The following is a 22,695-nucleotide window of genomic DNA, read 5'->3' on the forward strand; positions in this document are numbered from 1 at the left end:
CGGAAGCAGCTGACGTATGTTAAGTGCTCATTAGATGTGATTATGAATTAATTGTCTCCACATAAATCGTAACCTGTTTCACTTTATGACTCTTCGATTTGACTAGTTTTACTTGAGGGCTTACCATGTGCCAGGAACTGTGGTGGCGTAAGGTACACATCCAACACGCATCTGACAAATATTTATTGGCCCCTCCAGTGTATCAGTGGGATCTGCACATGGGCTTGGGGAATGCAGGATATAAAAGGCAGTAGTGGGGCATGGTGTCAAAAGATTCTGGCTCAGGCCTGGGTTTGATGTCAGATTGCAACCACTTCTTGGCTTTGTGACTTTCAACACATTGCTTAACCTTTCTGTGCCTCAATTTCCCCAAGCCATGAAATAGGGATAATAACTACATCTATCTTATGGGGCCGTGGTGAGGATTCTCTGAACAAATCTATATAAACCACTTACCACAAGGCTTGGAACAAAATCAACACTCAATAAATGCTGTTTTCATTAAGACATAGTCCCAGCCATGTTCTAGAAAATTATGTCACGCGGGTCCACTGACCTCCTCCCAACTCATCATCCTTATATCTTTCCCCGGAAGCAGCCCTGTTCTCTCCCCATCCCCCACCTTCACCAGCATCAAAGGGCTGCTTCTGAGGAACCACAGTAACCAGAGGATTATGCAAATATGCAAATCCAGCAACTCAGTGTTTACCCAAGGCTGTGCTGTGTCTGCTTAGTGGCTGGGCCTGGCTGTCTTCGGAGAAGATTCCTTTGGTGTCATCACAACCTCTAGTGGACAAGAGCGGACACCGCGGCCCACAGGCCTTCATCCCACTCTCGTCCGCTGAGCCCACAGAGTCCAGGGGAGCGCAAGGAGGAAGGGCAGGTCCCATGATCTTTTTCACGTGTGAGCGTGTGTGCCTCCTCCTTTCCCCTCCCACTCACTCTCTCCAATCCCACGGGCGTGTGACGTGTTCTGAAAGTGGAGCCTTCTTCAGGATCTTCACCACCCCACTGTGGAAAACTTCCCTCTGCCCGCTGGTACCGGTCACATCCCTTTAGGGCCAGCTCAAATGCTACCTGCGCAAGGAAGCCTTCACCGGCTACCTCTGGCAGGAATTAAACACACCCACCTGTGGGATCCCATAGCGCTCTGATAGCCCCCTCCCAAGGCAGGCATCGCACGGCATGGACTGGCGGGTTGCCTGCAGATCTCTTGCTAGGCTGCCATTCCTGGGACAGAGACCTCATCTTATTACTCTGTCTCTCCAGCACCCAACATGGAGCCTGCTGCATGCATAGCAAGTGCTCAGTAAACGTTGAATGAATGAATGAATAACCATCTTTTCCAGAAGACTAGCTCCTTATGTCTTCTTTCCATCCATCAACCTGCCATCCTATATCTCTGGTACCAGGAACTCTGCTTCTTGATGGTAATGCTGAGGTTCAAAGAGACACAGCATGAGAATGTTTGGAAAGGAGGGGAGTCTGCACGAGGCGATGATAAATTCTCACCTTCCACAGGCAACATCTAGGTAACTGAGGCTGCTCACTACCCCACCTTCGCCCCCTCTACTTGGGCCTCAATTATCCGGATATTTATGCCAACATCTGCTTCACACCATCTTCGGGGATTTGCTTTCTTGGCGTCTACTGATGGGGATAATTTGCTCTTCAGAAAGCAGGGAAGAAATGGGAGTAAACATCACTTGAGCATCTACTATGTGTCAGGTGCTTTATGAGTGAGTGTTATATAATTACTGCAACCATCCTTCCAGGCCAGGACCATCAATCCCCCCCACACCATTCCACAGATGGCGAAATGGAGGCTCAGGGAAGACAGTCCTGCTGGAGTCCACACATCCATCAACCATGGAACTGGGCCCAGGGTGCTCTGATTCCAAAGCCACAGTACTTCTTTTCTGGAACCCTAGAAATCTAATTCCAGTGCCCAGCTCAGTCTAACTCCCCTGAACAGCCTTGCCATGGCCTCTTTGGTGTTTTGCGATTTGACTCCACAAAGAAAACCACAAACTGGTATAAAAACAGCAGCTGGACTCTGCATCCTAACAATGCCTTTCTTGAAGCATTCTTCTGCCCTCTTTTCAACTTTTCCTTTTTTTTTTTTTTTAACTGCATACATCAAGTGTCATCAATGATTTCTCTCTGAGAAGTAGCAATCAATTGTAGTAAGCAGAAAGAGGAAGGGCAGAGATGGTGGCAAGTCCACCTTCAGGCTGATGACAGCTTCGTTCTGCTGACCTTTGGCATCACACACCTGGAGGTTCCTAAGGCCAGAATTCACCTCTCCTGCCCTCAGTCACCAACTCTAGCTTTGAGCGCCCCTAGTGGAGGTCTGCACCACTGGCGTGTTGCAGAAATTGTCTGTGGGCCAAATATGAGGACCATTCAATTGAGCCCTTTTGAATAGCTTTTTGAATAGCAGCACTGAGCTCGTGAGCGACACCAGAAGACAAGCCTCTCAGATCAGAAAACATTCTTTTGCCTTGAAAGAGACAGGAAAGGAATAGAACGTTATTTTCCTAATGTCTAACTGAGCCACGTGAATACAAGAAGGATCAATCGTTCAAGCTTGGATAGGGCGGCCCCTGGCAGGGGTGGCTAAAACTCTGCGAAGAAGAATAACGACTCACAACGAAAATAGTTTTTAAGTGAATCTAATAACAATGCACATTAGAGACTGGAGGGAGTAGCAAATTTGAGTCTTCCTGAGCAATATCGAATTTGCTTTATTAATTCAAGAGAAAAAGAAAAGAAATTGCACTCGGGTTCTGCATTCTTAGCACGTCGTTACAATTATTCCCCATGTGCATATCTTAGACAATAAGGAGCCTCTTCAAAAACAAGTTTTACTTTATACTTATTCATGCCTTACAGCAAAATGGCCCAGAGAATCACGTGACCGGCATACGAATGTAGCAACAAGTTCCTTTCAAGTATTTACAAATCCTCACACTGCACTGCAAACAGGACTAGCTTGCAAGACTAGACGAACAGTTCTCCATCTGACATTCGCGGAAGTTGAGCTTCACGTTAAAAATAGAATTTATGTTGGAAGGTCAATTTGTTTCCAAACGCACCATCAGAATTGGCAATGCTCATTGGCTACCCTCGCTCCCTCCTTATGACTCAGATTCTCGGAGTCAGAGCCACACGGTTATTAATGAGCCATCTGAAGTAGTACGTCAGTGGACTTTAATTTGGCGGTGACCTGAAGTTAATTAAAAATATATGCTGGCTAGCCATCGTGTCGAGCAGTTGAACAAAAATACAAAATGTCTTACAAATTAAAACACACACACATTTTGTGTCTGAAGCCAGTGAAGGAAGCAGGATATGAATCCTTGCCTTGGATGACAATTCAATATGCGCCATTAAGACATTTTTTCCTGGAGGGTGGTGTATTGGAGAGTGTGGTCCTCAGAGGTAGAATCATTTTGGAAAAGCAGCAACCCACTGGGTAGCTTTGGGTTCTTTTTGTGTGTGTTATAGTCACATCACAGATTCAAAAGTGGGCTGAGGGAGGGAGAGCTGGACTCTATCCAAGGCCACCAAGCCATTGTTGGAAAGAGACAGCTAATTAAGAAAGGGCATGCCGTGGTGGAGACGATTTATTCAAACCAATTCTCTTCCCCCATCTTTCCCAGAGAAACTGTCCAGACCTAGTGTAAATTGTGAATATTATTGCCTCATAAAAGGGGGATTCTTTAATGATATGCTTTGTTAAACAAAAGGTGATGAATTATTTCCTTCGCTCTGCGCTCCCAGCTCCACGTTTCAAGAGAAGGAGGTGGGGGACAAAATGCCTGATTGATGCTGTGGAGGGCACTCCAGGCCACCCGGAAGAGTTGAAGGGGGAGGGACCCAGCGCCAGGGCCCACGGAGCAGAGCTGTCCGCAACCTCTGGTGCTGAAAGCAGCTGTGCGAGCGAGCCAGGGGTCCAGAAGTCCAGAGGGAGAAGGGGCCTGCCCGCCTGTCCCCTAACTCCAGGTCACGAAGGTACCGACGAGAGAGAGGGGGCTCCAGATGGGCAGAGTGCACGCCCTCCGACTCCCTTCAGCCTGGGAAGACCCTGCAACTGCCTGCTTTTGCCCGTGTGAGGAGCAGGTTTCTGGGAACAAGAGTTGGACGTTCAGAAGGCGAGATAGGGTGCTCTCCCGAGGCTCCAGTCCGCTCTCGGGTCTCCTAGTGGCCTGCTCAAACCCTCGAAGCTCCTAGGGTTAGCTTTGAAGTGAGTTAGGCGCTGTACTCCTCTCTCCACCCCCGTCTCCCCCACCACAACTTTTTCTTGGGGGACCTCAGCGGGGTGGGGAAGAGGGTGCGGCTCCAGGTCCGGGAAAAAGAAGCCTCCATCCTCCGCTAAACTCGGCCCCCTCTTCCCGAACCGGCAAGCACGTGGTGGGTGCAACTACCACCCTGCCCCCCTCCCCATTCATAACAGTGCTAAGAGATGCTAGGCTGTTAGGGGGAGAAGGAAGGGGGGAGTCCGCTCAGGTTCCCCAGACTGTAACGTAACGTCTCCTCTCCCTCCCCCGCCAAGTTCTGAGACCCTGAGGCCCCTCCACTGGCCTCAAGGGGAAAGCCACACCCAAGTTCGGCTTCCAGACACTTGGTTGGGATCGGTCCAAGGACCCAGTCCCTAGGGGCAGCCTAAATCGAAAGGAGGCACAGGGTCCTGGAGTGGGAGGGAGCGGCACTACGACGCCCCCAGACGCACTGTTTGAGTCTAGTCCTCAGTTGCAGGGCGAGTCAGCGGCCCCCCTTCTCGTCCTCTCTCCGAGAGGGTGACAATTATCTGGCACCCAGCCCCGGGTGCGGTTGCAGAGAGCTCCGGGAATCTGGGGTTTGGAGGCCACCCCACTCCAAGGAGATTCTCTGGGGCTGCAAAGGGGCATCAGCCCCACAGCCAGGGAGACAGAAGGGGAGCCCGCAGCCGAACCAGGGAAGCGCCCGAGTCCTTCAGACACATCCCCGCCTCCACACTTCCATCAGCCCGGGCCGAGGGGACGCGATTTCCAACCCCGAACGTGGGCAGCAGCCCCCGTCCCCATCCCGGCGGGCGGGGCGTGAGTCGCCGGGGTCGGGGACGACCCCCAGCCGCCCCGCGCTCGCTGCAACTTTGCCCCCTCCCCCGCCCCGCCCCTCGAGGCGCTTACCTCCAGCCAGAGCTGCCGCGGGGCTCCCCAGGAGCAGAGCGAGGAGCAGCGAGGTCCCGCCGAGTCCCGCGGTGGGCGGCCGGGCCGCGGGCATCGTGGCTGCGGGGGGCGCGGATCCGCGGGCTGCGCGGCGGGCGGACGGCTCGGGAGCCGGGGAAGGAGGGAGGCAGCGAGCGAGGAGGGGAAGGCGGGAGCGAGGGAGGGGGCCGCGGGCCGGGGCAGCCGCCGGAGCCCCCGGGCGGACGCGCGCTCAGCCCCGCGATCGCTCTGGCCGAGCTGCGCCGGGCGCGGGCGGGCGAGTGAGGAGGAGCCGGCGAGCGAGCGAGCGAGCGTGGAGCGAGCGGGAGGAGGGAGGGGGCTGGGGCCGAGTCTGTGCCGAGCGAGTGCAGGAAGGGAGGGAGGGAGAGAGGGAGGGGGCGGGCGGCGAGAGAGAGGGGCCGCCGCGCCCCAGTGCCAGCCTCCTCCTCTGGCCTCCGGCCCGTCGGCCCTGCAAAGTTTAACGCCAAGCCCCCTTGCGTCCTGTGGCCCGAGCGTTTCCTCTCGGCCGAAGCTCCCAGCAGCCCTGCGCCAGGGAGGCGAGGCCGGAGAGCGTCCTGACCATTTTCCAGATGGTGAGATGGAGGCCTCAAAGCTGAGGGCAGCCTCCAGCTGGTGAACAGCCTAGAGGTGTCCAGGCTCAGCCTTCCAGATAGATCCCAGTTCCAGTTCGCTCCGCTGTATTTCAGCCCTCCCAGGCCCCGCTGGTCCCCGACCAGCCCTCTTCCCTGCCAGCCCTTCAGTGTTTCCAAAGTGAGTCCTCATAACCTAGAAAGTCTCAAACTCTGTGGATCCGATGAGAGCTGTCTATCTCCCCCAGAAGGGTACCAGTGGCCACAAGACTGTGCATCGATCCTGGGGGGCTCCGTACCCCTCTGAAGCCCAACCAGTTACTGTAAGTTAAAATTTGTCCGTGTTCTAATCTGAGCTCCATCTTTCCCAATGCGACAGGGCTTCCTCTGGCTTGGCCCCTTAGCTCCTCTGTATATGCCCCCTTCTCCCATCTGAGCTGCAGTTCAAGGCCCGTCCTCATCTCCTGTGCTCTTGCCCAGCCCTGACTCTCAGCAACTTGTCTTTTCCCTACAAATGGAGATGGTAGAGGACAATGGATGCTTGGGGACAGGCCCTGACCAAGGGCTAGGTGGAGGGCAGGCTTGCACCCGCTCCTGGAGGCTGACGGCATGGCATGGACTACCTTTGCTCCCCCAGCTGGGTCCCCAGGTCTCTCACCCCAGTTTACAAGCCCTCCCTCTGCCTCCCCCCACCCCACCTTGCCATGCTCTCTATGCGTTCAGCCTGAGCAGGCAGAGGGAGCAGATGGAGAGAAGGTTGCAGGCAGCAGTGACGGGGAGGAATGTGTCTTTAGCAGAGTGATGGGGCTGGGCGTCCCTATGGAGAATGGGTGGGGGAGGGCAGGAGCGGAGAGGGAGCACTCCGGCCTGGGGGCTCCGAAGACCCCGGTCCCCCAGAGCTTCCCCGTTTACTCATTCATTCGATGCTCCTTCACAGGGAACTCACTGCAGGTCCAGATCTGCATGAGGCTGGGGGGACAGAGAGCCTGCAGTAAAATGCAATCCTTGGCTGCAAGAAGTTTCCACTCCCAGCAGTAAAGCCCACTGGCTTTTATAGAGAGAGTGGCTGAGGCAGGGGGTGCTTCAGAGCTGATGTCTCCTCTGGGGAACGCGAAGCACCCCGGGGCTTTGCCGTCTTAGGCTGGCAGCTCTGCAGGAAGCGGCCTTGCCTCCCTTGACCATCAGCAAACACTCTGGCCCAGCGCAGTGCTAGCATGCAGCAGGCGCACAAGCATACTTGTTGAATGGAAACTAAAATAAGCAAGGAAGATGGAAGAAAAGGAAAAGGGAGAAAGTGAGTAAGAGAAAGACAAAGAGATAGGCCAGCCCCACCCTCGGAGGGGAAGAAACTAATGTTCATAAGCACCTACTGTTTGCCAGATGCTATACCACCTTGTGCACGGTTGCTCATTTCAATTTCATAATGATCCTGACAGTGAGGCGTGGTTGTTTCCACCTGGCAGGTAAGTGCCTGGGCTCTAGAGAGGGTCACAACCCTGCTGAGGTCACTCAGCCATGAAGTGGTGGAATGAGACGGGTTCAATGCCAGGTCAGAGTCCGGAGCCAGAACCTATTCCACCTCAACGCTCTGCTTTCCGGGAATTTGATGGCTGCCTCTATGCTATGATCCGGTGGATGTCCCCTGGCACTTCAACACATCCTCGTTACCAATAGGACACCAGGACCAGAAGTCCGCCATCAGAGTCACTCCTTTTGGTAACGGCATTGGGCCTCTAGAAGGTCATTGCTTGCATGCAGGTATCTGATATGGAAGAAGCGACACCATAAACCATTAACCCACTGAATACGTGGGCAGGGGCTTACTCATTCCATTTGCCAGCTGAAACATGGCACAGAGAAAAGTCTTCAGAGAATGACACACAGACCTGGCGGTCTGAAATTGTGATGGTGGGAATGTAAGGGGATTCTCTTGGAGCAATAGTGAGACTTTTTGGTTTGTTTGGAGAATGAAATACCATGATAGGAATAGAATTCTGCAAGGGACCACAGTGGCTTGCAGATGAAAATCTTCCCCTGTTGAAATTTTGATACTCCTGTTACAGATGAGGAAACTGAGGGTCAGGGAGGTGAAATGACTTGATCAGTATCATACACGTGGTCTATCTTTTTTTTTTTTTTTTTTTTTTGAGGAAGACTAGCCCTGAGCTAGCATCTGCTGCCAATCCTCCTCTTTTTACTGAGGAAGACTGGCCCTGAGCTAACATCCGTGCCCATCTTCCTCTACTTTATACGTGGGATGCCTACCACAGCATGGCTTGACAAGCAGTGCCGTGTCCACACCCAGGATCTGAACCGGTGAACCCCGGGCTGCAGAGAAGCAGAACGTGCGAACTTAACCGCTGCACCACCGGGCCGGCCCCTACTTGGTCTATCTTTTGTCCAGGTTTGTGCTCTCTCTCTTACCCCAGGGCACCTCTGGCCTAGACTCTAGTGTCAGGGTGGACTTCCTGCTACCCACGGCCCCTCGGGGAGAGAATCCTAGCTTCTCTGCAGAGCAGACGATGTGTGCCCACAACTCTGTCCACTTTATAAGTTGCCACTTGATGAATCAGCTCTTCTGCAATTAAAATTGGTCCAGTGCAGACAAAGGCTTAGATCCTGGCCTCGCCTCTTCCTGCTGGGTAAGAAGGGCAAGTTATTCAACCTCTCTGAGTCCTATTTTCCTCTTCTTATCATGAGATAAAAATAACCCTTGTCATTGATTGACACAAGTAGGTAATAATACCCCTGAGACATGAAGGGATGCAATAGCACTGATTTCACAGGGTTACAGAGAGGACCCCATGAGTTGGTGAACTAAAGCCTTTAGCCCAGTTCAGACTGTAAGGAAAATAGTCAGTTTCATTCTCGAAAGTTTGATGTTGCGGAGGGAGCACTGGATTAGGAGTCTTGAGTTCTGATCCCTCCTTTGCTGAATTGCTATGTGATCTTAGGTGAGTTAGCAGCCTCTCTGGAGCTCTGTTTCCCTATCCATCCATCTACCTATCCATCCATCCATCCATCTACCCTTTCAACAAATATTTTTTGAGTACCTTCTATGTGCCAGACACTGTTTTGGGCACTGGTTATGTAGTAATGAGCAAGACAGACAGAGCCCTTGCTCTCTGGAGCTTATCTTATACAGCTGAGAGATAGACAGTAAAACCTTTAAAAAATAAGAATTTCAGGGAGCTCTAAGTTCTATAAGGAAGGTAAAACAAGATGAGTTGAGAGTAAAGGAGGCATGTTCTTTCTGAGTGATGAGGGATGGCCTCCCAGACTAGGAGACATTGAAGCAGAGAAGTGAATGGTGAGAAGGAGGTAACCAGTGAAGATCTGAGGAAGAGAACGTTCCAGGTTCAGGACACAGGAAGTGCAAGTCTCTGGGGCTGAACCAGCATCGTTGCCATAAACGTAGCCATTGTCATCATATTTCTGAGATGCCATTTCTCTGTCTCCACGGATCATAATTAACTGGGGCTTGAATTTGAGTTTGCCAGGAAGTCGGTACTCAGTTTTTACTCTTTGCATCAACATACAACGTTGGAAGTTTCGATTCTTATTCACACTCCTGCCCCACCCACACTCAACGTCACTCTTCTCCCCTGGGAACATCCGGTGATGGGGAGGTCTTCATCACTGGGGGGAGAAAAAGAGAAAGAAACAAATCTTTTGTCTTGGAGTAAAAATGAAATACAAAAGGAGACACCTTGGAAGAGAAGGAGAGAGTAAGCTAGAAAAAAAAAAAAGACCCAGCAATAGTATAGCTCAGGAGACAAGCCCACCTTGAGTCTTTGAAAGGCAGGCAGAGGGGTCCAAACAGTATCTCCTTCGTTTGTTTTCAACTCAATCTTCATCACTTGCCAATGAGCCTCTGCAGCCCCATGCAGGAAGCCCGGGGCCATCACGTCACTCTGGCAGGATGCTAACAAGAGAATGATCAACTATGATGCAGGCACCCCCATCCAGTGCGGCCACATTGCCTGGAAAAGAAGCAGCTATGCCTCTCTGGTTTTCTTGGAAATGTTCGATCTGTCTATACCACCTGCCCTTGCTCCTGAGATATGCCTGTGCACAGCAGAGATTCGACAAGGAGACAATGCCTCTATTTTGAAACTGAAAGTTTACAGAATACAAAGTGAGGCTGCAAGATGGATTTGCATTCTCCAGAGGCTCGTCTGGCCAGAGGAGAAGGGAAACCAGTGTGCTGTCAGAAACACGAAGGAGGCTAAAAGAGTGGGGGAACGTACAGGATCTGATGGGACCCCAGAGTGATGTTCCTGCAAGCCCAGCTGGGAGATTTTCCTGGGTTTATGTTTTGGGGCCTCAAAGATGAGAAAAAAATATCAATTGAAGATACTGTGTCTATTTATATACGCTGTTGACAGTATAAACTGTGACACGTACATTTTTCAGACCATAAAGGACAGCTTACATCTGCATAGGAGCACACACCTATGGGTTACTCTGACTTTCTTGTTTGGTGACCCCATGAGCACCTGTGTCCTTTGGAATCAGCAGGTTTATTTGGGCTCAGACTGCCGGAGCTGGAGTCAGAGCCCCCTCCCAGATGTGTCACCTTTAAACCTCAGTTTCCTTGTCTGTATGAAGCCAGGGATGTTCGTATCTATGCCCTGGAGTTTTTATAATGGCAAGAGGTAGGGTGCGTGCTCACTGCTGACCTAAGTACCCATCCCACAGGAGTGCTCGCCAATAAACCAGAGTAATTATAACGTATGACACATATTGTAAGTGAAAAACAGCCCAGATGCCGTGAAAAGCTCTTCTGTAGTAGGATTTATTAAATGTATTTATGTATGTCTAGATCCAGAAGAAAGTCCAGCTGGGGTTAAGGGTACAGCATAAGTAGAACTCCCAAGCCCATCAGGGACTCAGCTAATCTAACCCATTTTTCATCTGACTCGTCTCACTTGAAATTAAGCAAGGCAGCGCTGTTCTGTTCTGTGGCAGGAATATCCTCAGCCCCGCCTTCCTCTCCAACCTCACCGCTCCCTTCAACATGGAATACTGAAAAGGCCAGGCTGCGTCAGGTCCCTGCTGAGCAGCATCCTTTTTCCCAGCTCCAGCCAAAGCCCGGCCTTTGTGCCCAGGAAGACAGAGGAGGGTGGGGAGCAGAGGAGTAATGTCTGAGACCCTCTGAGTCTCGGAGGGTCAGTGTTTTCCCTTACCCCACACTGTTCTCCAGAAGGAAGTTCCTCCAGCATCAGCAGGAACCGAGGCCAAGGAATTTCCCCTCAGAGATCGTGCATGGCTTGAGTCCGGGAGCCCAAGGACAGTGGATAGAAGTCACAGAGTCTGGAGGCTTCTCCATGAACTCCTGTGTGCTGTCTGTGTAAGTCCCTTGCCCTCTCTGGTCTTTAATTCACCCATACAAAAAAGGAAAGTCATTAAGAAAAACAATCTCTGAAAGCCCTCACAGTTCTGAAATTCGATCATTCTAGGCATCAGCTTCCACACCCAGGAGATGATGAGTTCCACCACAGTTATCTCAGTGAGAATAAAAGCTGATATTTTTAAACAGCTGCTTAGAGTTTACCATCTGATATCTCATTTAATCCTCACAACCACCCTAGGAGGCTGTATTACTGTAACCCACACTCCTATGCTAGCCTATAGGGCCCTCCGGATTTGGCCCCTCCACCCTCTCTGACCTTATCTTGTGCTTCCCTTTCTGAAGCTCCAGTTTCAAACCTCCCAAACTCAGGCCTTTGCTCTAGCTGTTCCCCGACCTGGAAGGCCTTTCCTCCTGATAGGTACACAGCTGGTTCTTTCTCATCCTTTGGTGCTCAGCTAGAATGGCACCTCCTCAGAGAGAACTTTCTCAGTTTTAATTCCTTCTTAGCAATTATCACTATCTAAAACCATCTTTCTTATTTACTTATATGTTTACAGGCGTGTTATCTGCATTCTCCCACTAGATTTGACCTCCATGAATGCAAGGACATTTCGGCACAAAACACATAGGAGATTTTCAAGGAAATCTTAAATATTGAATGAATGGATAAATGAGTGAATGATCCACACTTTGCAGATGAATAAACAGAGGCTCGGAGGGTGATGAAATTTGCCAGCAGTCACCAATCAGTAAGTGTGACACAACTAGAACTCACACCGGGGGCCGTCTGACCTGCTCAAGTCTGTAACCACTTGGCAACCCTGCCTTTTGGATCCGGGAACAGGTGATGCTTTCCCAGCACTGAGATGCTAAACCAGCGGGAGGCCCCCGCCGGAGACATGAGCTAAGTGCCCATGTCTGCATGTCTGTGAGCATTTCAAGTCGATCCAAGAAAAGGCGACGTTAGTGGCACCATTAAAGCCTGCTGCTCTTCATCCCATCACTGCCATCCCCACCCATTAAAATAATGGTATGAAAAATAAACAGCCTTTATGGACAATTTTATACAATGCGTGCCTTGTTTGTTTCTCTTACCGTTACCATGGCAGTGATGTTCTCCCGATAACTTGAAGTTTCTACATGATGGAATGGAATGGAATAAAATTGCTTGGGGAAAATTGCGAAACAAAGGCTTTTCCTTCTTTGGACCTCCCACCCCCAGCACTCAACAGCAGCTGCACCATGAATTCTTATGCACAGGATAAAGGCTGCCTCCTAACCTACAGCCTGCCACGGCTCCTCAGTGCCCCTAATGTGAAGGGCAGGGGTCCTGGCACGGCTATAAGATCTCTATATCCAGCTTCCTCTCCTGCCCTTTGTCCTCCTGTCACATAGACCTGCCTGTAGGCAATGCCCCTCCTCCTTGTGTCCCTCCCTGCTGGATGCTCCACACCACCGCACATTTGCTCACGTTATTCTGGCCTCCTTCCTTCCACATCTCTGCCAGCCCAACTGCTACTCCTTTTTTCAAGCTGAAGTTTAGGTGGGACCCTGCAAACCCCCTCCTTTCCCAGCCATCCCCCAATCTGGGTTAGCATCTCTCCTCCGTGCTCCCATGGCCCCCTCAAGCATAACATTTATCCATGGTATGGTCACCCAGACGCCAAGCGACGTGAGGGCGGGAACAATGCTTTATTGGGGGTCTAACGGTGTGCCAGGAGCACAGTAGATGCTCAATAAATACTCATCTAATCAAATTAGAAAAAAAAAATCAGACGGTCCGAGAGGCACGGTGTCTGAGGGTATCTCGGTCTTTGAGAAGAAATGTGGGGGGTTAAAATCAGAGCCCGGGGCCAGCTCTGCTTCTCCACCTTGGCTGCACCTTGAATCACCTGGGAGCTTTTAGAAATTCTGGTGCCCAGGCTGCACCCCAAGTTACTTACGCCAGTCTCTCTGGGAGTGAGCCCAGCCATCTGTGTTCCTTAAAGCTCCCCAGGTCATCGCAGTCACCTTAGCCACTGGGCTCAAGTTTCTCATTCAGAGTCCTAACCACTGTTCCGCATGAAGGTGCGGGACCAGGGTCTCCTGGGGGCTGAGGCCAAGGACCCAGAGCTAGGACGGAGCCAGGATCCCGGTACTGAGTGCTTGGCACAGCTGGGGCTCTCCGTGCATCACACCGTCATCATCACTTAGCCTGTGAAGCTGGCGTTATGCCACTGAGACTCAGAGCAGTGAGATCACCCACATTCTTGTGTCCAGGCAATGGCAGAGACGAGATTGGAACCCAGGTCCACCTCTGTCCGGAGCCGATGCTCTTGAGCACTTCTTAACTGTAGGCGGGTTGGGGCAGCAGCTAGGAACAGGAGACATTAGAAGCGCCCTGCCCACCGGGGACAAAACCCCCTGCAGAGGAGTGCCGTCTGCCTCTCTCGGGCCTGGGGGCTGAGTTTTCCGTCCCTCTCTGTGCCCTGTCTTCTGTTCTCCTCCCTGTTCCTCCCTCCCTCTGTCTCTCTCCCTTCCTCTCTCTCTCTTTCTCCCCCAGTTGGTCCTGAGGCGGGAGCACCAGGACCAGCCAGCAGCCAGGGCTGCCCAAGGTCCCTAATTAAAGCCACCTGGGGGCTGGGGGGCTGGTGACTGCAAACCACCCTGAGAGGCCACAGCCTCAGCACTTTCAGGGCCTGAAGGAGGAGGGGCTTTGCCTGGGGCCTCAAGGTCGCAGCAGCCCCAAGGTGACAGTTCGGGATGGGAGGGTGGGTGCTGGGGCTCCCCGCACACTGAGTGCTGACTTAGCATTCCAATGGCTTCTTTGCCCTTGTTTTCCAGCTGATGTTTATTGTATACTCTTTAAGTGTCAGGTCCTGTCCCCACAGTAGCCCTATAAACCAAGTCACCTGCAAAATGGAATTTGGAAACCAGAACAAGAAAGCACACAATTCTATTTTCCAGATTTTGCTCAAGTCTCAGTGAAGTCTTCCCTGACCAGTGGGTTTAAAATTGCAACCCTCTTTATCCTGTCCCTAGATTGCATGCTCTCAGTCCTCCTGTCTTGCTTTATTTCTCCTCATAGCATTTCTGAGCATCTGACTACTCTATATTTTCATTGTTTGTGTTATTTACATCCATCTCCTCTATCTAGAATGTCAGTCCCAAGAAGGAGGGCTTTGCTCTGTTTTGTTCATTCCTGCATCCCCAGCGCCTAGATGTGCATTTGCCCATAATTGGCACTCACAGTACGTTTGTTGAATGAATAAGTGAGTCCACATTTTATTTAACCTCTGAATTATGTTTCCTGACTCCATCAATCATAAAATTTATTCCAAACTGAGAATAATAGGGCAATAGAATACAGCATGGCACCCAGCATATGATGGAGACTCTGTCAGGATTGGATGGCATTCATTACCACGTGTTGCTTAGGACTCTTTGCTGAAAAGGAGCTGATGATGGCCAAACTCAGCCAGAAAAAGGTGGGAGGGCTTTGTTAGAAGGATAGGAGTATCTCATAGATTGAAGCAGAGTCGAGAAGGCAGGGCCGGGGATAGCTCCACAGCAATTCTGGGGATCCAGGAAGCAGGCACCCTCCCCAGCCCTTTAAAGAGGCTGTACTTGCTATGAATCACTACCCAGGTTGGCTCATGTGTCACTTTCACTAAAGGGTAAAGCCTTTTGATTGATGAGCTCACCAGGATGGCACCTAATGAGTGGTTCTCAAAATAAAACTAAGGTGCTAATATCAAGATAAAATGGCTATGGATTCTGGTCAAGGGCAAACAATAGATGCCCTTGATACTTGACATATCGATTCCGTTGGGCACCCCCGTATGTACAGAGGGCTTTGTGGCTGTGAAAGAGCTATACAAAGACCCTGATTCTTGGGTTTTCCATGTTTCTTCCTTCCAGCCATCTGAACCATCTGAATAGTGAGGGACCAGCTGCAAGTTGCATAGAGGGCATGAACATCACGGCAAATCTCTGGACTCAGAAGTCCCAGTTCCCCTCCGGTCTACCCAAAATCTGTTCTGGAAGAAGGTTCATCAGTCTGGTGCCTTCAGAGCAGGAGGCATAATCAAAGCAGTGGACTAGATTGCAGAGGCTGTGTTAATCAGCATCAGTTGGGTTATGCTGCCATAACGAAGAAACTTCCAAACCTCAGTGGCATAATGCAACAATGGTTTATTCTTCATTCCTAGAAGTCCCGTGGGGGATTCAGCTGCTCTCTAGGTACACCTGTCCTGCCTGAAGTGACTCGTTGATCTAGGTCACTTCCACCTTGTGTGTTTTATTATCTATCCATGTGGCTTCCTGGCCACTGCTCTTTAGCACCCTCCAAATGGAAGGGACATATTGCTGCTCACAGTCTATTGGTTAGAAAGAGTCACATGGCCCCACCCGAACTGCAAGGGAGGCTGGGCGATGCAGAGGAGCACGTGGAAGGTTGGATGAGTTCTGCTGTCTCTTCCACACATACAGGAACTCTTCCCAACAATTAAGACCATGGCAGTGGGACATGGGGCTTATAGGAGGCAGCAATGAAAAGCGAACAGCATGCCTCTGAGTGAAGGCTGCTTGTTAGAAACCTGGAGATTCTTTATTTTCGATTCTACACATGCCTGAGACAGTGCACCACCAAAGCGTTCTGCCGAGGGTGTGGGACTGGATATTGGAGACGGAGAACCAACGTTGCTCAAATGGTTAGCTCCATGCCAGGCATAATCCACGTCCCTCATCACATCCCCAACATCCCCTTGAAAACTGTGCTTATTTTACAAATGAGGAAGCAAATTGAGACGAATATAATGACTTGTCTGAGGTTGCTTACTTCATAAGTGGTACAGGTTGGAGTGCCACCTGAATCCAGAATTATGGTGTTTCTGTTACTCTATGAGGCTCACCTGAGCCATGAAGGCATTACAAGAGTCTTCTCTTCATTGGATGAAAATAAAGACAGTGATAAAAGTGATGGTGGTGATGATGATGATGATAAAGAGAATGAGGAGGAGGAGGAGGATGAAGATGATGATGATGATGAATGTGATAGCAACTCCTTTTCTTTTTTTTGAGGAAGATCAGCCCTGAGCTAACATCAACCACCAATCCTCCTCTTTTTGCCAAGGAAGATTGTCCCTGAGCTAACATCTGTGCCCACCTTCCTCTATTTTGTATGTGGGACACCGCGACAGCATAGCTTGACAAACGGTGCACAGGTCTGCACCCAGGATCTGAAACTGTGGGCCCTGGGCTGAAAAGTGGAGTGCATGATCCTAACCACTATGCCACCAGGTGGGTCCCCCACAAGCAACTTCTAATTTTTAAAGTATTACTATATGCTGAAAAATTTGCATGTCTTTAATCCCCCGAATTGCCCTGTAAGATAGGCTCTACCACTATCCCCGTTTCACAGAGGAGGAAACTGAGGCTCAGAGAGGCAAAACAAAACTTGTTCAAGACCCCACAGCTAGTAAATAGTAGTGTTAAGATGCGAACTCGAGGTTTCCTGGTTTCAATGCCACTCCAACATACAGAAAAGAGAACAATTCCATTCAATTGGCTGTTTTGTCTACATACCTCCAATCACCAAGTTTGACTAATTGTTTTTCCTTAAACCAACCACTTCTTATTTAGGCGCTTAGATGTCTTCACAACTTGCATCTTTTTTCAAAACAGTTCATAAACAGGGAGGAGAACAGCGTGGCCTGCCCCACCTAGTATCCAGAAGAGGAACACAAATGCTCTGATTACGTTCCCCGTAAAAACATACATCCCCACCTCGCTGTCCATAACAAAAGACAGATGCTAATTAGGGTTTTCGCTAGCGTTTACAGGCTCAGTTTTAATTAGACCAGACCTATCTGAATTTACTGTGGCCCTCTAATTAACAGGGGAAGAAAATCAATAAGCATACCAAAAAATTTGGATGTGTTATACAGCTAATTCCAATTTTATGTTACAGTCATGTTTTAATGTGGGTCCTAATTACCATAATTAAGCTGCCCGTGACAGTGCTGGCTGGGACAGAAGCTGTTACCATGCTGAGATGACTTGTCAAAAGCTTTTCCCAGATTTTGGGTGCATTTGGCCATTTGGCTGGTTTGGGGTGCTAAGGGGGTGGGAACATTGTGTGTGTGGGTGACAGTTCCTAGAACCCTGATTCTGCTCAGGAAAGGCTTGGTTCTGAGGTTAAAGCTGGGCCAGGTGCCATACCTGTGTCATTCATCCAATATTTACTGAGCTCTTCCTTTGTGCCAGGTCCTGTGATGGGTGCTGGGAGTACGGATGAGAGTTGCTATTCCACTGGGTTGAGGCCACCATTAAATGTCTCATTACATACGTGGGAAATACCAGGTGATGTAAGAACTCTTATTGTTATATATATATATATACTTGGCATGATGGAGAAGTCTGGTAAGCTTCCCTGAGGAAGCAAATTCTTAGCTGGGACATTAAGAGTCTCGGGAAGTAAGGAGGCAGGAGAGTATAAGTAGGAGATCCTTCCTGGCTAAGAAAACAGCATTTGTAAAGACGTGGAGCTGAAAGGAAGCTGATGGGGAGTGTTATCAAAAAGTGGTGGGGGGGATGCGGGGCCTGAGCAGAAGCCAGACCACGTGGGTCTTACAGCCCCTTCAGGATGCTCAGCGCCTCGCCACTTCAGGCTCCAAGCCTCTCTGAAACTCCTTCCCCCTTCCCTAATTTCTTCTCACCTGCTTCTTTTTCTTCCCTCTCTCCTTCCTTTTCTGTCCCATCCACATGAAGAGCGTTTATTGAATACCACCTATGTACCAGGACATAAAGTTCTAGCTCTTGACTCTACTCGACGGTCATTCATTCATTCATCCATCCACCCTTTCAAAAAGCATTTTTGTACCAGAAATCAAGTACTAGATTTGTAGGGGTCTACCTTGAATGCTATCCATTTATTGAATGCTATTCTTTTGGCAACCTCCTACAAAGGTTTACTGGTTTAAGTATATAGCATTTTAGCCTTCAAGCTTCATTTGTTAAACATGCAGTCATTCATCCATTCAACAGCTACCTTAGTTGGGGGGGGGGGCTCCCTCAGAAGCAGATACTGAGGCAAGGATCTGGGTGAAAATAGTTGATTTGGGAGGTGATCCTGGGAAATATCAGTAGCGGAGTGGAGAAGTGAAAGAAGGAAGGGTAAGGACCCCTCCCAAAAAAATGGGTGTGTTATCAAGCAAATGACCATTGTGGGCAACTGGGGCTCTATCTCACTGGGGACTTCTGGGAGACCCACATCTCAGAGCTGTCCTCATGAGTGGTGAGGGAACTGGGGTATTTATACACCAGCTTCAAGCAGTTTTTGTTTCCAGGGTGGCTGGAGATCCTGAGCGAACTCCCTAGGACTTCAGGCCTGCTCTGCAAGCAGATGGTAGAGACAGCCCTCCACAAAGAGATGCAGATGCTAACAGTTGGAGGCCACACAATGACGTGTTGAGGGCTGAAGGGATTTAGGGAAGAGGAGACTAACAAGTGCATCTATCATACCAGGATTAAAATACCTACTACGCATCAGGTGTTTGAATTTCATTTACTGATACACATTTATCCAAAAAATATTTGTTGCTCACCAGTATCTGCCTAGCACATAAGATCCCAACCCACACTTCTTATATCATCCACTCACTCAAAACTCTACTCATTTATCAGACGTGCAATGGGCTCCTGGTGTGTGCTGGGCATTTAGGATTTCAGTCTTAATCTCAGGCTCTAGGAAGCAAGACAGGTCCCCATAGGAACTGCAAGGGGAGGCTGGATAGATGTCAGTCTATCCTCTGGAGACTGGAGGCCCAGCCAGGGCTGGAGTGGTCTCCTGAGGTCTGAGCTGTTATGGGGCAGGCCAGCTGTGGTTACTCTGGCTTCTGTCCATGGGCTGCGGAGGCCATGCAGCAGCTATGCAGATGGCCAGGAATTAGCGAGACCCCTCCCTGGAGCTCGGGGTAGCTCCTGCAGGAGCAGGTGAGGACCACGCTGGCTAGGGAGGACTAAGAGTGAACAAAGATGAGCTTGAAGCTGAGTTGCACAGGACGCTTAACCGCGGGCCTCCGTGGTTCCCAACCTTTAATATTCCGTAAGAGCCGACTGTGAGACTTGCTAAACATGCAAAGTCCTAGGCCCCAGGTTGTGGTTCAATGGGGTGAACCCCAGGAGATCTGCATTTCAACTAGCGTGCAGGTGATTCTGAAGCCCGTGGTCCGCAGGGCACGCTGAGAGAGACACCGCCTTGGTGTCCTAGCCATCTTGTACAGCTGGAGCGACTGCAGCCCAGGGAGAGACCCAAGCTGCCAGAGCTGCCCTCCACTGGAAGAGATGAGACCTCCGAGCTCCCAGGTGCTTGTGCATTTCAGGCACACTCTGTTATTGACAGGCACTAACGGTGGTAATGAACTAAGAGACCTGAGTTCACCCAGTAATTGCAAGTGAGGCTAAAAGAGTAAATACAATCCTCATTAATGTAACACAATCGTCCCCACTATAGAGGTCTTATGCGAAGCTTTAAGTACAGGCACAGACTAAAGACATCCTTTACTTATTCATTTAACTTTCGGAAAAAATGTTTCAGAATGCTTATAAAATACACACAGTAAGAGAAACCAAAGATATATCAAGCTCCCCAAAATCAAAGTCTATAACTATATATCTGAATAAGATCGTATGAGTGTGTGCACAGGCACAAACCTGTCCAGCCACATTACATTCTTATGTGGACAGATAAGACAGAGAAGAAAAGGATGACGAAGAGACGGCACAAGAAAAAAAATGTAGCAGGATGAAATAATACATATGGCATAATGTTAATTGGATGCAGAATACAAAATTCTACATATACATTACTGCAGAGGCATAAAAATAAAAAATGCATCTGTACAAGTCCTGAGAAGGACAAAATAAGAAGAAAAAGAAGTTCCAGGTACTTAAGGTTTTTAAAAACATTATTCGCCTCCCCCCAAAGTGAAGAAATTGAGGAGAAAGATATGTAAAAATGTAATAGCAAGAGATCATGAAAAAAAAAAGCTTCTATTCTGAGACACATGCCATAGGGAGGGGTTCTAAACTTTCCTGGAAATGGGAATTGTCTGGAGGGTTTGTTAGAACGTGGATCCCCAGGCCCAGTGCTCAGAGATGCTAATTTTACTGAGTTTCTTGTGTAGTTCTGATGCACATTGTAATTAGGACACAGTATAGCCCTGGGCAGCAATGCCCACCCCAGCCCCTCTTCACTCACCCCAATGTGATCGGGTCTGAAATCTCAGTTAGAATCTGTCTCCTGGGGCTGGCCTGGTGGCGCAGTGGTTAAGTGCGCACGTTCCGCTCTTGGCGGCCCGGGGTTTGTTGTTTCGGATCCTGGGTGTGGACATGGCACTGCTTCGCACGCCATGCTGTGGTAGGCGTCCCACATATAAAAAATAGAGGAAGATGGGCATGGATGTTAGCTCAGGGCCAGGCTTCCTCAGCAAAAAAAAAAAAAGAGGAGGACTGGCAGCAGTTAGCTCAGGGCTAATCTTCCTCAAAAAAAAAAAAAAAAAAAGAATCTGTCTCCTGTGACAAGACGCTATTAAAATGCTATCTCCGCCTGGGGGATCACGTACTGAGTCTGATCATTATAAGACAACGTGATAAGGTGAATCAGACCTTTAGACCCTGTCCAGAAACTAGGTTTACGTACTAAGAATAGCAAATATTTACTGACCATTTATGGGCCCAATGCTAAGAGCTTTACTACTCAATAGCTCCAAGTAGTAGTACTCTGATTATTACTGTTTTCCAAGTTGGAAGACTGGGGCACAGAGAGGTTAAGTAATCTTCCGAAGGTGACACAGCTAGTAAATGGAAGAACCAGGTTTTGAACCCACATTATCTTATATACTAATATACCACTTCTACCTAAACAGAGCCAAAGGGACTCAAGAAATCAGAAATGAGGAAAAAGACAACCAAGAGATGTAAGCTAGGAATCCAAACCAAGCCTGATGGCCATATTTCCCAAGCGAAAATTCCTACCTGTGGTTAGACAAAGAGCACTTATTTTCTGTTTTGTAGAGGTGTGAAGATGTAATCATGCTTACTTGTATTCTTAAGGAATAGGATGTACTGAAACAAATGAAACTATGTAACCCTATGGAAACGGGTCTGGATCCCTCAATGTGAGTAGAGATAAGGGCTCTGGGTGTGGGGGGCACAAAGGCCCTGGATAGGTTTGTAAAGGTTTAGCATATACACTCAAGGGTGTTTTATTTCAAACTCTCTGATATTGGACAGACTTCCCCTATAGTCTGGTGCTGTAAAGGGCACATGGGCTGAAATCCGCTAGATGAATCAGAAGCGTCAAGATGCCAGTGGTGTTCCATCCTGGGAATATATCACATTTCTCCTCCCCCTCACCTATCGATTGTTTCCACTTTTTGGCTACTATAAATAAAATGGCTACAAAAATTTGCCTACAAGTCATTGTGAGAGCACATGTTTTCATTTCTCTTAGGTAAATATGCAGGAGGGGAACGGCTATACCATATGGTAGATGTGTGTTTAACTACTTAAGGAACCACAGAATGGTTTTCCAAAGTGGTTGTGTACCATTTCACATGACCACTAGCAAGGTATGCAAGTCCTGGTCACTTCACATCCTTGCCAACGCTTGGTCTGATCCATTTTCCTAATTTAAGCCGTTCTAGTGGGTATACAGTGGTATCTCATTGTGGTTTTCATTTTCATTTTCTAATGACCCATTGTGGTTGAGCATCTTATTATGTGCTTATTTGTCATTCATATATCTTTGATGAAGTGTATGTTCAATCTTCTACTCATTTTGGGGGGTAATTTTTGATTATTGTGTTGTAGGACTTCTTAATATATTCCAGAGACAAAACCTTTGTTGGATATGCATTCTATAAATGTTTTCTCCCAATTAGGGGCTTGCCTTTTCTTTTTCATGAATGTATCTTAGAGAGCAAAATATTTAAATTTTGATCTTGTCCAACTAATTCATGTTTTCTTTTATAGTTTGTGCTTTTGTGACATATTTTAAAAACCTGTGCCAAATCCAAGGCTAGAAAGATTTTCACTTATGTTTTCTCCTGGAAGTTTTATGATTTCAGCTCTTACATCTAGGTCTATGATCTATTTTGAGTGATTTTCTTGCATGGTTTGAGGTAAGAGTCAAGGTTCACTTTTTTTTTGACTATCCAATTGTTTCAGCCCAATTTAATGAAAAGATTGTCCTTTCCCCCATGGAATTGCGTTGGCAGCTTTATCGAAAATCAATCGACTATATACACATGGGTCTATTTCTCAACTTTATTCTTTTCTGTTGATCTATATGTCCATCCCAATGCCGATACCACGCTGATGCAATCTTGAGTACTACAGCCTTACGATACAGCTTAAAATCAGGCAGGGTACGTCCTCCAACTTGCTGCTTCTTTCTCAAAATGATTTTTTCTCTCTTGGGGTCTTTGTCTTTCCATTTGAATGACATAATCTTGTAAATTTCTACAAAAAGTTCTGCTGAGGTTTTGATTGGGATCACACTGAATCTGTGGGT

General features: G+C 48.8%; 1 protein-coding gene and 1 long non-coding RNA gene across 7 annotated transcripts in view; one reads left to right on the top strand and one right to left on the bottom strand.

Annotated features, from left to right (window-relative positions):
- Nucleotides 1-5,870, bottom strand: part of SEZ6L (seizure related 6 homolog like) — a 184,003-nt gene extending 178,133 nt beyond the window's left edge. For 2 of the 6 annotated variants that reach the window (XM_070626955.1, XM_070626954.1), the window contains exon 1: nt 5,175-5,475. In XM_070626955.1, the coding sequence (XP_070483056.1) occupies nt 5,175-5,268 (94 nt within the window). In that variant the 5' untranslated portion in view covers nt 5,269-5,475. Of the gene's footprint in view, nt 1-5,174 lie in introns of all 6 variants that reach the window. The other 4 variants (XM_070626958.1, XM_070626957.1, XM_070626959.1 and 1 more) reach the window with 4 other exon arrangements.
- Nucleotides 5,871-6,599: 729 nt separating this feature from the next.
- LOC139084898 (uncharacterized) lies at nt 6,600-12,187 on the top strand. The gene is made up of 3 exons (XR_011542835.1): nt 6,600-8,186; nt 10,989-11,135; nt 11,696-12,187. It is a non-coding gene; the product is annotated as an uncharacterized lncRNA (long non-coding RNA).
- Nucleotides 12,188-22,695: the final 10,508 nt, after the last annotated feature.

The sequence above is a fragment of the Equus przewalskii genome, chromosome 7 (assembly GCF_037783145.1).
Source record: "Equus przewalskii isolate Varuska chromosome 7, EquPr2, whole genome shotgun sequence".
Taxonomy (NCBI): domain Eukaryota; kingdom Metazoa; phylum Chordata; class Mammalia; order Perissodactyla; family Equidae; genus Equus; species Equus przewalskii.